Raw genomic sequence first — 15817 nt, forward strand, 5'->3', positions numbered from 1 at the left:
AATATATTGGAATATTGCTACATGGCAAACCTTTATTACATTTAATGTGTTCCTTTTACCGAGACCTAACTAACTATATATGAGGTATATAATATGTACTTTACAATATATAGACATTTACCATTAATGTTTATCGACCTTTAAAGATATTTTTCTCTCATTTTTAGTAGCCAAACTATATTGTAGGTATATTAATTCTGAATTCTTATTAGAATTATATAGCTAAATATATTTTTGACCAATTAGAATGTAATTATAGCAATTTAATGAAAAACTTTAAATACTGAAATAGCTTACCACACTTATGAGCTTTTTTTCTTGAAAAGGAAGGAAGAAATAATTAAAGTGCATGCTGGTACAGATGAGCAAAAAAGTCCACAGCTTACAAATGAACCTACAAGCACTAAAAAAGAGAGTTGTCATCTCAGATTACTTCAGAGGATAAAATGAATTTCAATGGAAAAAAAATTAAAAAGATACAACTGATACAAAAAAGCAAAAATCCTAGTAAAACACACATAAACATTAAAAATGACTAATTCATCAGGAGATTTTGTAGTCCCTAACTAGAAGACAATTGCATATTTCCTTACCTGTAACTTGAATAAATAAATGTTCTGAGGTATTGATTTTAATGAAATTATTGTTTTATGGTTATTTCATGATGTTTACTTATTAATACAGTGTATGATTTCAATTAAAATATTGAACTAGAATATTTTTTTCAATGCATAATGTAAATTCTACTTTTTTATTTTTGTTATATAAATATAATACATTGTTATTTGAAAGACTGTACCTTATTGCCTAGTTATGTTATTCATTACAAGTATGTGTGGAATAGTTGAATTGTGACCTTGGTTCTTGACCAATTCATGTTTATTAATGTCAGGGTTTTGTTTTTTTTTTTTTTTTTGTGGCAGTAGTTCATAATTTAATTTATAGCAGCACTAGCCATTGTCATTTGAAGCAATAGTAGAATAGGCTATTGCTCCTTTATTAATTCCAAGTGCAAGGGCTACATCAGAGTTTCTTTTAAATACATTTCTATATTAAAGATGTACATCTTATGTGTTTGTAATAATGATCATTACCAATATATTTAATTTTACACAAATAATAAGAGTATTCAGCACCTCATACCTGCCACCAATGTCGTTCATATCCCGTGTTTTGTGTATATAGATCTTTTTAGACAGGTTGCTGGCCCTACAGAGATGTGTGACCAGAGAAACCTTGGCTTATTGCTTCATGATGTTATACAGATCCCCCGCCAGCTGGGAGAAGTGGCTGCATTTGGAGGAAGTAACATTGAGCCAAGTGTCCGTAGCTGCTTCCAGCATGTATGTTTATAAATATGCATATGCATTTTCTTTGGTGTTTATTACTAAGCATTTTCCAGGTTGGTCTATGATGGGATGATTTTTATGTTTAAACGTTTGTGAAAGATTTTCACAATTTTCTAGTATACTGGTAAAATGTATTTTTCAAAATACATCTCACAAGGAGAATTTTACCTTTTTGTCATTTTTTTTAAGTTTCCAGTGAATTTAATTACTGCATCTTTCTCCACATTGATTGTCAAACACGTAAAGAGTAACCCAGATGCACCAGTGTAGTGCCAGACCACTCATTCATGTCTTATTTCACATTTCTAAAAGTATTCTTTTTTTTTTTTTCTTTAGAGATTTTTCTTATGAGTTAATCAAACTGAATCATACTAAATAAAGGATTGTTCTTTATTTACTATGAATCACATCAAAATTGAAATCCTTACCTTCTCAATGTTTATTTACTCTCATTCACATTAATGCTGTTTTTTCTCTATCGATAACCAGAAAAAAATTCTCAAGAAAAAAAGAACAACATTTTAGCCTTAAAAACTTGTTTCAGGATCAAACACTAAAGCTACAATTAAATAGCATTACAAACAGGCATAGAAAGGGAGCACAGAAAGAACTATATGGTTAATTGCTCTAAGTATACCCACTGTAGAAACAACTATTAGGTTTCTTTGAGTTTTTGTTTTTAGTATAAGAAAGCATTGACTTAAAATTGGAATGTAAAATTAAAGTTAAATTTAATAGATTCTTTAATGAGCATAATGTTTTATGATGTGTAACAGTCAATGCTTTTTTTTTTTTTAATAAGAGTAAAAAAAATTATATGAATAGTTTCTTGCGTATTCTTCTCCTCTTGTTCCAATGCTTTGTTAAATCTAATTTTTCCTCTTAGCTCACTTAACGTTCATCAGCAATAATATCTACTTTATTCTTGATGAACAAAAGCTACCTAAGGTTAGGTAAAGTTGATCATGTTTTCAAGATGAATGGGCAAACTTAAAACCTTGTTTATAAATAGAAGAATATAAGCAAGTGACAAGAAATTATATCCATTGTTGTGATCAGAATAAACACTTAGAATTCTCACAGATAAGAATATTTAACTTTAACAGAAGAGAAGACAGTTCTTGAATCTATTGCTCATGAAGTTTGGCAATTTACATGTAAATATTATTGACAAAGATTGAGTCTTTGTAAAAAGAAGAGGGAAATGTCTGAAAGAATTGAGTTGCCCATCTTTGTAACCTCCTTATGATACAGCACTGAAAGATTACTAGATACAGTCATGTGAAAACATTAGGACACCCTTTGAAAGCATGTGGTTTTTGTAACATTTTTAATAAATGGTTATTTCATCTCCGTTTCAACAATACAGAGAGATTAAAGTAATCCAACTAAACAAAGAAAACTGAAGAAAAGTCTTTTCAAGATCTTCTGTAAATGTCATTCTACAAAAATGCCTATTCTAACTGAGGAAAAAGATAGGACACCCAAACATGTATTCCCTCTTAAATTGGCTCAGATCTCACACAGGTATATCACACCAGGTGCACATAATTAGTAGATCGTTACTCTGCATGTTGAATGAGGCTTGCCCTATTTAAACCTCAGACATTTAGTTTGGTGTGCTCCTGACTGTTGAAGTGAGAGTGAGCACCATGGTGAGAACAAAAGAGCTGTCAGAGGACTTCAGAAAAAAGATTGTAGCAGCCTATGAGTCTGGGAAGGGATTTAAAAAGATCTCAAAGATTTTGAAATCAGCCATTCCACTGTCCGGAAGATAGTCTACAAGTGGAGGGCTTTCAAAACAACTGCCAACATGCCCAGGACTGGTCAGCCCCAGCAAGTTCACCCCAAGAGCAGACCGCAAGATGCTAAAAGAGGTCTCCAAAAACCCTAAAGTGTCATCTCGAGAACTACAGCAGGCTCTGGCTACTGTTGATGTAGAAGTACATGCCTCTACAATCAGAAAGAGACTGTACAAGTTTAACTTGCATGGGAGGTGTGCAAGGAGGAAACCTTTGCTTTCCAAGAGAAACATCGAGGCCAGACTGACATTTGCCAGAGATAAAGTTGACAAAGACCAGGACTTCTGGAATAATGTTCTTTGGACAGATGAGTCCAAAATTGAATTATTTGGACACAACAGCAGAGGACATGTTTGGCGTAAACCAAACACAGCATTCCAAGAAAAGAACCTCATACCAACTGTGAAGCATGGAGGTGGAAGTGTCATGGTTTGGGGCTGCTTTGCTGCAGCAGGACCTGGTCAGCTCACCATCATAGAATCCACGATGAATTCTACTGTGTATCAGAAGGTGCTTGAAGAACATGTGAGACCATCAGTTAGAAAATTAAAGCTGAAGCGGAACTGGACCATGCAACATGACAATGACCCAAAACATACTAGTAAATCAACCAAAGATTGGCTGAAAAAGAAGAAATGGAGAGTCCTGGAATGGCCAAGTCAAAGTCCAGATTTGAATCCCATTGAGATGCTGTGGGGTGACTTGAAAAGGGCTGTATGTGCAAGAAACCCTCAAACATCTCACAGCTGAAAAAGTTCTGCATTGAGGAGTGGGGTAAAATTTCCTCAGACCGATGTCGAAGACTGGTAGATGGCTACAAGAACCGTCTAACTGCAGTTATTTCAGCCAAAGGAGGTAACACTCGCTATTAGGGGCAAGGGTGTCCTATCTTTTTCCTCAGTTAGAATAGGCATTTTGTAGAATGACATTTACAGAAGATCTTGAAAAGACTTTTCTTCAGTTTTCTTTGTTTAGTTGGATTACTTTAATCTCTCTGTATTGTTGAAACGGAGATGAAATAACCATTTATTAAAAATGTTACAAAAAACCACATGCTTTCAAAGGGTGTCCTAATGTTTTCACATGACTGTAGATAGATACTTTATTAATCCCAAGGGGAAATTCATATAATCCAGCAGCATCATACTGATACAAAAAAAACCAATATTAAACAGTAATAAAAATGCATGTAAAAACAGAGAATAACTTTGAATAATGTTAGCATTTACTCCCCCAGGTGGAATTGAAGAGTCGCATAGTGTAGGGGAGGAAAGGCCTCCTCAGTCTGTCAGTGGAGCAAGACAGTGACAAAAGTCTGTCACTGAAGCTACTCCTCTGCCTGGAGATGACACTGTTAAGTGGATGCAGTGGATTCTTCATGATTGACAGGAGTTTGCTTAGTGCCCGTTGCTCTGCTACAGATGTTAAACTGTCCAGCTTTATTCCTACAATAAAGCCTGCCTTCTTAATAAGTTTGTCCAGGCGTGAGACGTCCTTCTTCTTTATGCTGCTTCCCCAGCACACCACCGCGTAGAAGAGTGCACTCGCCACAACCATCTGGTAGAACATCTGCAGCATCTTATTGCAGATGTTAATGGACGCCAACCTTCTAAGAAAGTATGTCGGCTCTGACCTTTCTTACACAGTGCATCAGTATTGGCAGTCCAGTCCAATTTGTCATCCAGCTGCATTCCCAGGTATTTATAGGTCTGTACCCTCTGCACACAGTCTCCACTGATGATGTCTATGGCTTAATCTATGGCTTGTTTTTAGCATAGCAGTGTACTGTTCTTACTGGAACTACAATGTCCATACAGAAATTGATGTAATCATTTGTGCAGTCAACAGCCTCTTCAATGTTCTCACTATGTGACCCCAGCAGTATATCCCAGTCTGTAGTTCCAAAGCAGTCTGTCAGAGCCTGCTCTGCCTCAGGGAACCACTTCCTGAATGATTGTGTGGTTGTAGGTAGCGCCTTCACTCTTGGTTTGTAGTGAGGCTGAAGCAGAACCAGGTTATGATCTGCTTTCCCAAGCTCGGGCAGCGGGGTGGCGCTGTATGCGTCATTAACGTTTGCATACAGTAGGTCAATAGTCCTATTTCCTGGGGTGTTACAGTCCACATACTGGAAGAAGGCAGGTAATGTTTTATGCAGCGTTGCATGGTTAAAGTATCCAGCGATTAGCACAAGAGCCTCAGGGTGCTGCGTTTGTAACTTAGCAACTGCGGAATGGATGATGTCACTCGCTGTTTCCGCGTTCACTTGAGGTGGGGATGTAAACAATAACAACAATCACATGTCCAAAACTCTCTTGGCAAGTAATAGAGAAACAGACTTACGGCCAACAGTTCGATGTCCCTGCAGCAATTGGAGATTTTAACGTTTATATGTCCAGAGTTGCACCACCTTGTATTCACATAGAGAGCGAGTCCTCATCCTTTCCACTTCCCACAGGTATTTGCGTCTCTGTCTGCTCTAACTGTGCTAAACCCGGGTAGCTCCACGTTAGCATCTGGGATGGTAGTTGTTAGCCACGTTTCTCTAAAACACAGCAAGCTGCATTCTCTGTAGGTTCTGACATTTTTCACCAGCACAGCCCGTTCGTTGATCTTATTTGGTAGTGAGTTCACATTTCCATGGATCACAGAAGGCACCGATGGTTTATAACGCCATTTCCTCGCAAGCTGCTTGGCTTTTATGTTATCTTTTATCATTTCGCCGGCTCGGCTGCCCCGATATCGTCTTCTTACCTCGTCAGGTAAATAGGGAACCACACCGGCGTGGGTATTTCTTCTCAGTGCTTTACGTTGACTACTTGAATAGGCGAGTCTCGGAGTGAAAAAATCCATGTCAAGTAGTAAAAATAGTAAAAAGTGTCCAGGGAGCGATTCCACATAAAAGAAAGTGGTAGAAATGATCAGTGAAATAGAGAAAAATAGAATAAAAAGGTAAAAAGATAAAGTCATACACGGAGCTGCTGGAATGGCTGCCACTCACGCGGCACTGGAAATGGGAATATTGTAATTAATTACAATTACTGTGAGTACTGTAAATTAATAATTTTACTCCAAGTTTCAATAAATTGTTCAAGCCATTCTTGCTTTTAAAACTAGGATTCTCAAATGTAGCAATAAGTTTAGTACATAACCTCAAAAAATTTCATTGTAGTTTTGTGTAATTTTAAAAATTCTGTTTCAGTTTTCTTCTTACTGATTTGTTCTATTGTACATTCATGTCAGCGATCAGTCTATTTTTGATGACTGTCCTCCAATATTAGTAGTTCTCACAGTCTCCACAGTTTGCTTTATATTTTGTTGACAGTGGAGAATGGAACCTGTCAAATCCAGAAGTCATGTTCTTGGTTTTAAAGGTTCTTCACTATAAAAAAAGAAAAGTCCCACATAACCAGGAAAAAAAAAAAAAATGAACAATAGGTCCTAGACTGTCGTCCTTATCTTGCCAAAGTTAAATAGTGACAGAATCATCTGCATATGTCCTTCTGTGAACTTCAACAGTCTTTTTCATACAGTTCATTCGGATATTGTATAAAATGAAGAGTGCTTTTTACACCAAATTAACAGAGGTGTGTTGCAACTATCTCTGCCCAGAAATGCTACCATTGGCTGTGGTTAATTGCATTCATGAACTGAACTAAGCAGGCAAACAAACAGATGCTGTAGATAGTTAGAAATTTGAAGTTTACAGTTTGTTACTTTAGGATTAGGACTGCAGACAGGTTTACATTTTAGCATTGCTTTATTGATCACAATCACCAACGCAATTTCTCGTGAGCAATATCCTGCCTTAAATTAAGATTGCAGATTCAGACTTGGTGAATTAACACTAGAATTACCAGAGCCTAAGAGAAAACTCGTAATTCCGGCCCACCTTAAATCTTTTCGCACGTCTCTGTCAGCGTCTTTTATTCTGTAAATGTGCCAATTAACACAAACAGCCTGCTATTCCAGGAGTTTTAGAGTGGAAATAATAGATTGTTATTTGGAACACATGCATTTCATGTGTGTTCTGTTTCTACAGTAATCTGTGTAAACACATTGTTAAAACAGAAACTTTTTCATATTTTAGTAATGTTACAAAATGTAGGCATAAACTATAGAATATGTGAAGCCTGAAGTCCAAAGATCAAATAAACACTTTCACAAAAGGTTGCAGGCGTAGCAGTAAGATTTGCTGACTTGTAATCAAGAGGCCTCCTATATTTACTGTTTTCAGTAGTGAGTTGCTCATATTGTTAATATTTTACAGTACACACATACATTTGGTTTGCATCTGTAACGGACCGTGTACATTTATAGTACTGTACTTGTAAAAGTTACCGTATTTGTTTTTTCACTTTTATTCTCTCAATTACGATATATACTACCATCCTAGGGATCAAACACTTAGTTTTTATTTGAAACTGGGAATAACTGTAGATGTGAGTAGTGTTTTGAGGCAATGGAACTGGACATTCTCTGACCTAGAGGGATAAAAGCTGACACACACACGCTGGTGAATCTGCCTTCTTCGTATTTCACAGTTACTTGATTTTTTTTTATTCAGTTTTATTGAGTGTTCCTGCTCACACAGAATTAATATGCACCTTATGGTGTATGATGTCAAAAAAAAAAAAAACACAGATGTAAGTATATATGATATTTTGAAGAAATCATTTTATGTCCTGAGTAGTACCAATCAGAAAACATCATTGCACTAATGCAATATTATTTGAAAACGAACAGTTTCAGATCGGGTATGAATTTACACTGGTGCTGTTACTTAGAGTCAGATCAGGAGTCGTGATTAGAGCATGGTCGTGATTGAGAGAATAAAACTGAGTACCATAAATTTATATCCAATGTCCCATATATTTTTCTCTTTCTTTTTTTTCTCCGTGCTGCAAGAACTGTTTACACATCTACAGTCATTCCCAGTTTCAAATAAAAACTAACAGCATCAGATCCCTAGGGCAGTAGTATGTAACATGATCGTGAGTGAGAGAATAAAAGTGAAAAAAGGGTAAGTTTTACAAGTACAGTATTATAAATGTACACGGTCTGTTACAGACGCAAACCAAATGTATGGTGTACTGTATTATATTAACAATAAGAGCAGCTCACTACTGAAAACAGTAAATATAGGAAGCAGTGGGGATTGAACTGGTGGCCTCTTGTTTACAAGTCAGCAAATTTTGCCGCTGTGCCACGGAAGCTGTTGTATCATTCTTGAATCTTTTGTGAAAGTGTTTATTTGATCTTTGGACTTCAGGCTTCTCACACTCTATAGTTTATGCCTACATTTTGTAACATTTATTACTAAAATATGAAAAAGTTTTTGTTTTAACAATGTGTTTACACAGATTACTGTAGAAACGGAACACACATGAAATGCATGTGTTCCAAATAACGATCTATTATTTCCCACTCTAAAACTCCAGCAGTTCACTCCCAGATAATCAAACAAGGCATGAGCTGGGAGAACTTAGTGAATGTTCTGCGACGGTGGGAGATGGATTAGCAGGCTGCTTGCTGCTTGTCTTAATCGGCACATTTGCAGGACAAAAGACGCTGACGGAGAGGTGCAAACGAATTTAAGGTGAGCCGGATTAACGAGTTTTCTTGTAGGCTCTGGTAATTCTAGTGTTAATGTTAAGAAGTTGAAGATCAAGTGCAGCCGTTAGAATCATTATTAGTGCATTCCTTCACACCAGTGATGACAGAGTATCTGTCCATTAGTAGCATGTTTGCCAACAAAGTAATTTTCAGTAAGCAAGGTTTTTATAAAATGAATCTCTGTAATCGACTAAAATGGAGTTTAAGTTCCTCCAGTGTATTCCTAAATAATTACTTATGAGTTGAACAATATATTGAAATCATAAAATCTATTATTATAGTAATATGTAATTTCTGCTCATTCATAGCCTAAGTTTTTGCATTCTTGTCTGTCTATACTAGGTAACTGCAAATAATTTAACATACATGTAATATTCTATCAATCAAATACTGTCCAGTTGAGTAAATTATAAGAAAATGTGTTATTTTGTTAGTCTTCTACAAATGTTTTAACTTTAGCATAGTTTGTTCAAGAACGGTGCAGTGCAACAAGGCTCATCAATCCTGTTCACCTCATTTTCCCAAAATGATATGAAGTTGCTACTAACTAGACTACTTGGTAACATATTTTTTATTTATAGTTCTCTGTGTGAAGAAAAATTTTGTAATATTTTTGCAATTACTGCCCTAAGCCAGTTAATCTGTACACCATGTTCTTGTTGCAAAACTAATTTTAAAATTATAGCTTGGGTTCTTGCCTTGACATACTGTTAAGTCTTCAAAACTGTTTCTCTACACTGTGTGGATATATAAAGTCAAGAGTCCTCTATGTTGTCTTCATCATAAGATAAGTTTTTGAAAAACACACAAAGCTCTTAATTTATATTTTTAGTTTTTATTAGTTCATATTCTATTTGATATTTACTGTTTTATAAGCAAATAAATACTTAACTACACAGATACCTAGCTTAAAAAATAAATATATTAGGTAGTCTTACAATTTTGAACAGTACTGCATGTGTTCTGTAATACTAAAGTACTGCTACTCTGTTGTTACATGCATTAACTGTTTTAGACACAGAATAAAACAGAGATTGAGCCAAAGCAATTTGTGGACTGGATGCGTTTGGAACCACAATCCATGGTTTGGTTGCCAGTTTTGCATCGTGTAGCAGCTGCTGAGACAGCAAAGCATCAAGCAAAGTGCAACATCTGCAAAGAATGCCCAATTGTTGGATTCAGGTGAGAATGTGATCTTTTAATTGTTTTACCCTTTTTAATGGAATATAAATTTGCAAATGTTACATGTCCATCTACAGTAGTGGCAACTTTATATTTCAGGCAGAGTTTGGCGATTTTCCTGAGTTGGCAGTAGCCAAGAAATGTACTTGATGCTGCATATTTTCTGAATATTTCCTTAGCATAAAGTCATAAAACATAAGTTATTTCTCTGTGCTTTGATGCTGGGAAAATCTAAGCCCCTCCACAAAATGCCTTCTGTTTACAATTTGTGTTTTCTCCTTATGTTTCTTTCAGTGTCATTCCTGGACTTTATTTCCTCCCTTGCAATAATGAATCCCATTTAAGTATTTTGGGAGGTACTGAAATGACCTGGCTATAAATGTATAGTTGGAATCGCGGGGAAAAATAATGAAAGTAAACATCAACTAGAAAAATTGTGAAAAATACTAGGCAATGTTTAGACAGACTCTTAGAAATGTATACATATAATCACATTCAACATGATTTACTGCTGTGCAGATGGGATTGATAGAAGACTGATGGCAATTGGGTGCATTTTCGTGGAAACATAGAGGTTTTAACTATAATATCAATATGGCTAAAAACATAAAAAGGCTGCACTCTGTCACATTACCTGGAGTTTGCCTTTGTTTCCATATTTCACGATTAACAGTTAGTGCTAGGAGAGTAGGACCATACATCAGTAAGATTTTCTTTGTGAAAATTACACAATTAATTGTGCACAGAGAATAAAAAGTCTGAATTACAGTGAACCACCCTAATTTTAGGGCAGGTTTCCTCAATCACGGTCCTGGAGGGCCACAGTGGCTGCAGATTTTTGCTCCAACCCAGTTGCTTAATAAGAAGCACTTATTGCTCAAGTAACACTTCTGCTTCACTTTAGTTGTCTCGCTCCTTAAGATTTTGAAGCCTTATTGCTTATTTTAATCTTAAACAGCTGTATTCTTGGTTTTTAATTGCTCCTAATTAGCTATAACATGCAAATAACAAAAGAGACCAGCATTTATCCATTTAGCTTGTTACCATTTACACCTGTGCATATTTACAGTGCATCCGGAAAGTATTCACAGCGCATCACTTTTTCCACATTTTGTTATGTTACAGCCTTATTCCAAAATGGATTAAATTCATTTCTTTCCTCAGAATTCTACACACAACACCCCATAATGACAACGTGAAAAAAGTTTACTTGAGGTTTTTGCAAATTTATTAAAAATAAAAAAAACTGAGAAAGCACATGTACAGAAGTATTCACAGCCTTTGCCATGAAGCTCAAAATTGAGCTCAGGTGCATCCTGTTTCCCTTGATCATCCTTGAGATGTTTCTGCAGCTTAATTGGAGTCCACCTGTGGTAAATTCAGTTGATTGGACATGATTTGGAAAGGCACACACCTGTCTATATAAGGTCCCACAGTTGACAGTTCATGTCAGTGCAAAAACCAAGCATGAAGTCAAAGGAATTGTCTGTAGACCTCTGAGACAGGATTGTCTCGAGGCACAAATCTGGGGAAGGTTACAGAAGAATTTCTGCTGCTTTGAAGGTCCCAATGAGCACAGTGGCCTCCATCACCTGTAAGTGGAAGAAGTTTGAAACCACCGGGACACTTCCTAGAGCTGGCCGGCCATCTAAATTGAGCGATTGGGGGTTGAAGGGCCTTAGTCAGGGAGGTGACCAAGAAACCGATGGTCATTTTGTCAGAGCTCCAGAGGTCCTCTGTGGAGATAGGAGAACCTTCCAGAAGGGCAACCATTTCTGTAGCAATCCACCAATCAGGCCTGTATGGTAGAGTGGCCAGACGGAAGCCACTCCTTAGTAAAAGGCACATGGCAGCCCGCCTGGAGTTTGCCAAAAGGCACCTGAAGAATCCCAGACGATGAGAAACAAAATTCTCTGGTCTGATGAGACAAAGATTGAACTCTTTTGTGTGAATGCCAAGCATCACGTTTGGAGGAAACCAGGCACCGCTCATCACCAGGCCGTTGGCATGGAGAGCACCTCGGCGATGAATGACCGAAAACTTATATGGCTATAGGTCAAGAAACCACCGGGTGACCCGTGGATTCAACTCCTTGTGCAGGGCCATCCACTGTAGAGGTGCATGGTCCGTGACAAGGGTGAATTCCCGGCCCAACAGGTAGTACCTAAGCTGAGTAATCGCCCATTTAATCGCCAAAGCCTCCCTTTCCACCACTACATACCTGTTCTCCCGGTCCAACAGTTTCCGGCTCAGGAACATGATGGGGTGTTCCACACCATCGACACTTTGGCTCAGCACGGCACCCAGGCCTGTGTCCGAAGCATCCGTCTGGAGGATGAAAGGCAAAGAAAAGTTAGGTGCCATCAAAACTGGTGCGGACGTAAGGGCCTGCTTCAAGTCACCAAATGCAGCGCCTGTCTTCTCAGTCCATACCACAATGTTCGGGGCCCTCTTCTTTGTTAAATCAGTCAAGGACACCGCTGTCTCCGAGAACCGGGGTACAAACCGGCGGTAGTACCCGGCTAATCCGAGAAAGGCTTGGACCTGCCGCTTGGTTCATGCAGACGGGCCATTTCAAAATGGCATCAACTTTGGAGCACTGTGGCCTTACGGTACCCCGACCCACCAGGTAGCCTAAATATTTGGCCTTGCTTAATCCAAAGAAGCATTTCTTGGGATTAATCCGGAGCCCGGCCTCAGTGTCAGCAATACCGCTCAGACATGCTGTAGATGTTCCCTCCATCTGCTGGAATAGATGACTACGTCATCCAGGTAGGCAGCACTGTATGAGTTATGAGGCCGGAGCACTTTGTCCACCAGATGCTGGAAGGTTGCTGGAGCCCCGTGTAACCCAAATGGAAGGACACGATACTGCCAGTGTCCGCTAGGGGTACTAAACGCGTTTTTTTCCTTCGCGGAATCCATTAAAGGAACCTGCCAGTACCCTTTTGTCATGTCCAGTGTGCCCAAATATCGAGCCTGTCCAAGCCTTCGAGGAGGTCGTCCACTCATGGCATTGGATAGGCATCAAATTGGGAGACTTGATTAAGCCGACGGAAGTCATTGCAGAACCTCCAACTCCCGTCAGGCTTACCGACGAGAACAATGGGGCTGGGCCAGGGACTATAACTTTCCTCAATCACACCTAGTTCCAGCATGCGCTTGATCTCAAGCTCCACTTCAGCCCTTTTTGCCTCAGGATGACGATACGGGCGTTCTCGGACAATAACCCCAAGCTCTGTCACAATATTGTGCTCAACCAGAGAGGTTCTTCCAGGGTTCTCACTGACTACCTCCCGAACGGCCTGGATGACTGTTTCCAGCTCCTGCCGTTGTCTGGGATTTAAGTCCGTACCGAAGTTAAGGCCTGTGTGTGTGAGCGAAGAGTGAGCGGGGCTGGCCGGAGGAGGGATTGGGATCCCTGTCCTTCCACGGTTTCAGCAGGTTCACATAATAAACCCGCTCCTTCAGCCAACGATTGGCTTAACTCACCAAATAGTCCACCAGTCCCTTCCTCTCCTTAAATTCGTAAGGGCCTTGCCAATGGGCAAAGCAACTTAGAGTGGGAGGTAGGCAATAGGACCATGACCCGATCTCCCTGGTGGAACTCCCGAAGAGATGTGCCGCGGTTGTAGTAACGGGCCTGTGCTGCTTGAGCCTCTTCCATGTGACTTTTAAGGAGAGGCCGAATCTTTCCAAATCTATCGCGTAACTGCGCGATATACTCTAATATGTTTGTATAGGGAAGACCCTCTTCTTCCCATCCTTCTTTTAGAATATCCAATATGCCCCGAGGTTGTCGCCCATACAGTAATTCAAAAGGGGAGAGCCCTGTGGAGGCTTGTGGGACTTCCCGATAGGCAAAAAGGAGGAGGGGGAGGAGCTGATCCCAGTTTCTTCCATCCTCGCTGACCACCTTACGCAGCATTTGTTTGAGAGTCTGATTAAACCTCTCCACTAATCCGTCGGTTTGAGGGTGATACACTGCAGTCTTTAAATGCTTTATTTTCAGTAACTTGGCAGTCTCCTTGAACGTCTCCGAGGTGAAGGGTGTCCCTTGGTCCGTCAAGACTTCCTTGGGGATAACCACGCGTGCAAAGACCCCTAGAAATTCCCATGCGATGGCTTTAGCGGTAGCTGAGCACAACGGAACAGCTTCGGGGTACTTTGTAGCATAATCCATGAGGACTAAAATGTATTTGTGTCCTCGGGCTGAGGGCTCTAGGGGTCTGACCAAATCAACCCCAATTCTGTGGAAGGGAATGTCAATTAAGGGTATAGGAACGAGAGGAGCACAGTCCCTTCTAGGAATTTGTTGCAGTTGACACTCCGGGCAGGAAGCGCAAAAGCAACGAACCTCCTCATTGATCCCCGGCCAGTAGAAACGGAGCTTGATCCGCTCCAGGGTTTTCTCGGTGCCCAAGTGGCCACCTAGGAGGTGGGCGTGTGCTAGCTCACAGACCTGCCGCCGGAAGGTGCGCGGAACTAGAAGTAGCTCTCTCTCCTGGCCATCATGCATTGCTACACGATAAAGAAGGTCGTTGTTTTAGAGTGGAAATAATAGATCGTTATTTGGAACACACGCATTTCATGTCTGTTCTGTTTCTACAGTAATCTGTGTAAACACATTGTTAAAACAAAAACGTTTTTTATATTCTAGTAGTAGATGGCAAAATGTAGGCATAAACTATATAATGTATTAAGCCTGAAGTCCAAATAACAAAGAAACATTTTCACAAATGGTTCAAATATAACACAGTTGCACTTTTATTCAAAAATATAACTGCAGAAACAAAAAGCTGCCTTAACATGCGACATTGACAGCCGTTTATTATAACTTCCTCCGTGGTGCAATAGAATCAGTTCTCGCCTTGGAATCAAAAGGTCGCGAGTTTGATCCTGGACCACTCCGTTTTGAGAAGTAAACTGCTCTTAGTCTTACCATTTTAGAATAAAAGCGTACATTTGATTTCAGTCTGTAACAGCTGGTGCAATTTATGATCCTTGTAAAGGTTAGCTTTTTTTTTTTTTTTAAATTCACTTTTCATTTTCTCAGTCGCGTTCAGAATCAATCCATACAACCCCATCTGACACGGCTGTTTTCACTAAAGACGCGCTATAGCTCTGCAGTGTACCACGATGTATACTAACGCCTCCCCTGCAACCACCCCTGCCCCCTCCAACCGGGTTCTGACACACAAGCGCTGGCGAAGCTGCCTTCTTCGTATCTCACCGTCACTTGATTTTCTTTTTATTCAGTTTTATTGAGTGTTCCTGACAGTCCCCACATGTTGCTGTATGCTGTTTCTTTTGTACTCCAGGACATGCAGAGGAAAGAATGGTAAAGAGCAGTAACTTCGGCGCTATATGCAATAATCAGACACTCCCCATCTGCCCGTGTCGCTCAAACACAGGAACATATGTTGGTGTAAAAGTATAACAAAAGTGCCCTTTTTCCATCGCCTTTTCCTGTAAGAAGCAATGTACAGTACACACTTCTCTCTATGCCTTGGTTTCTATTACACACCTGAAAGAAAGAAACAATATATGTGAAAATATCATCGCACTAATGCAATATTATTTGAAAACGAACAGCGTCAGATTGGGTGTGAATTTATGCAGGAACTGGAAAATCTCTGATGCGAGACCTTCCACCAGGGAAGAAAGTACAGTGTCAGGTGCTCATTCAGTGTAATAGGAACCATAGCACAGAGAGGTGTGTACACTGCAACAAGTACACGTGTTGTAAATGTAGGAAGGACGGTCCTTGGGTGTATGGGAACTGTTAATATTTGAATGTGATGATTTTATATAGCATGAAATGAAAATCAGCACTTCTTAGCATTGCACCATGCAAGCTGTCGTATCAAT

The 15817-nt window shown here is 39.3% G+C and overlaps 1 protein-coding gene across 6 annotated transcripts in view; it reads left to right on the forward strand.

Annotated features, from left to right (window-relative positions):
- The window catches only part of utrn (utrophin), a 513264-nt gene that overhangs the window by 465777 nt on the left and 31670 nt on the right, over window positions 1-15817 (forward strand). For all 6 annotated transcript variants that reach the window (XM_039747516.1, XM_039747517.1, XM_039747518.1 and 3 more), the window contains 2 exons: window positions 1186-1343; window positions 9780-9946. In XM_039747516.1, coding sequence (XP_039603450.1) covers window positions 1186-1343; window positions 9780-9946 — 325 coding nt within the window. The remainder of the gene's footprint in view (window positions 1-1185; window positions 1344-9779; window positions 9947-15817) is intronic.

This window comes from Polypterus senegalus, chromosome 3, assembly GCF_016835505.1.
Source record: "Polypterus senegalus isolate Bchr_013 chromosome 3, ASM1683550v1, whole genome shotgun sequence".
Taxonomy (NCBI): domain Eukaryota; kingdom Metazoa; phylum Chordata; class Cladistia; order Polypteriformes; family Polypteridae; genus Polypterus; species Polypterus senegalus.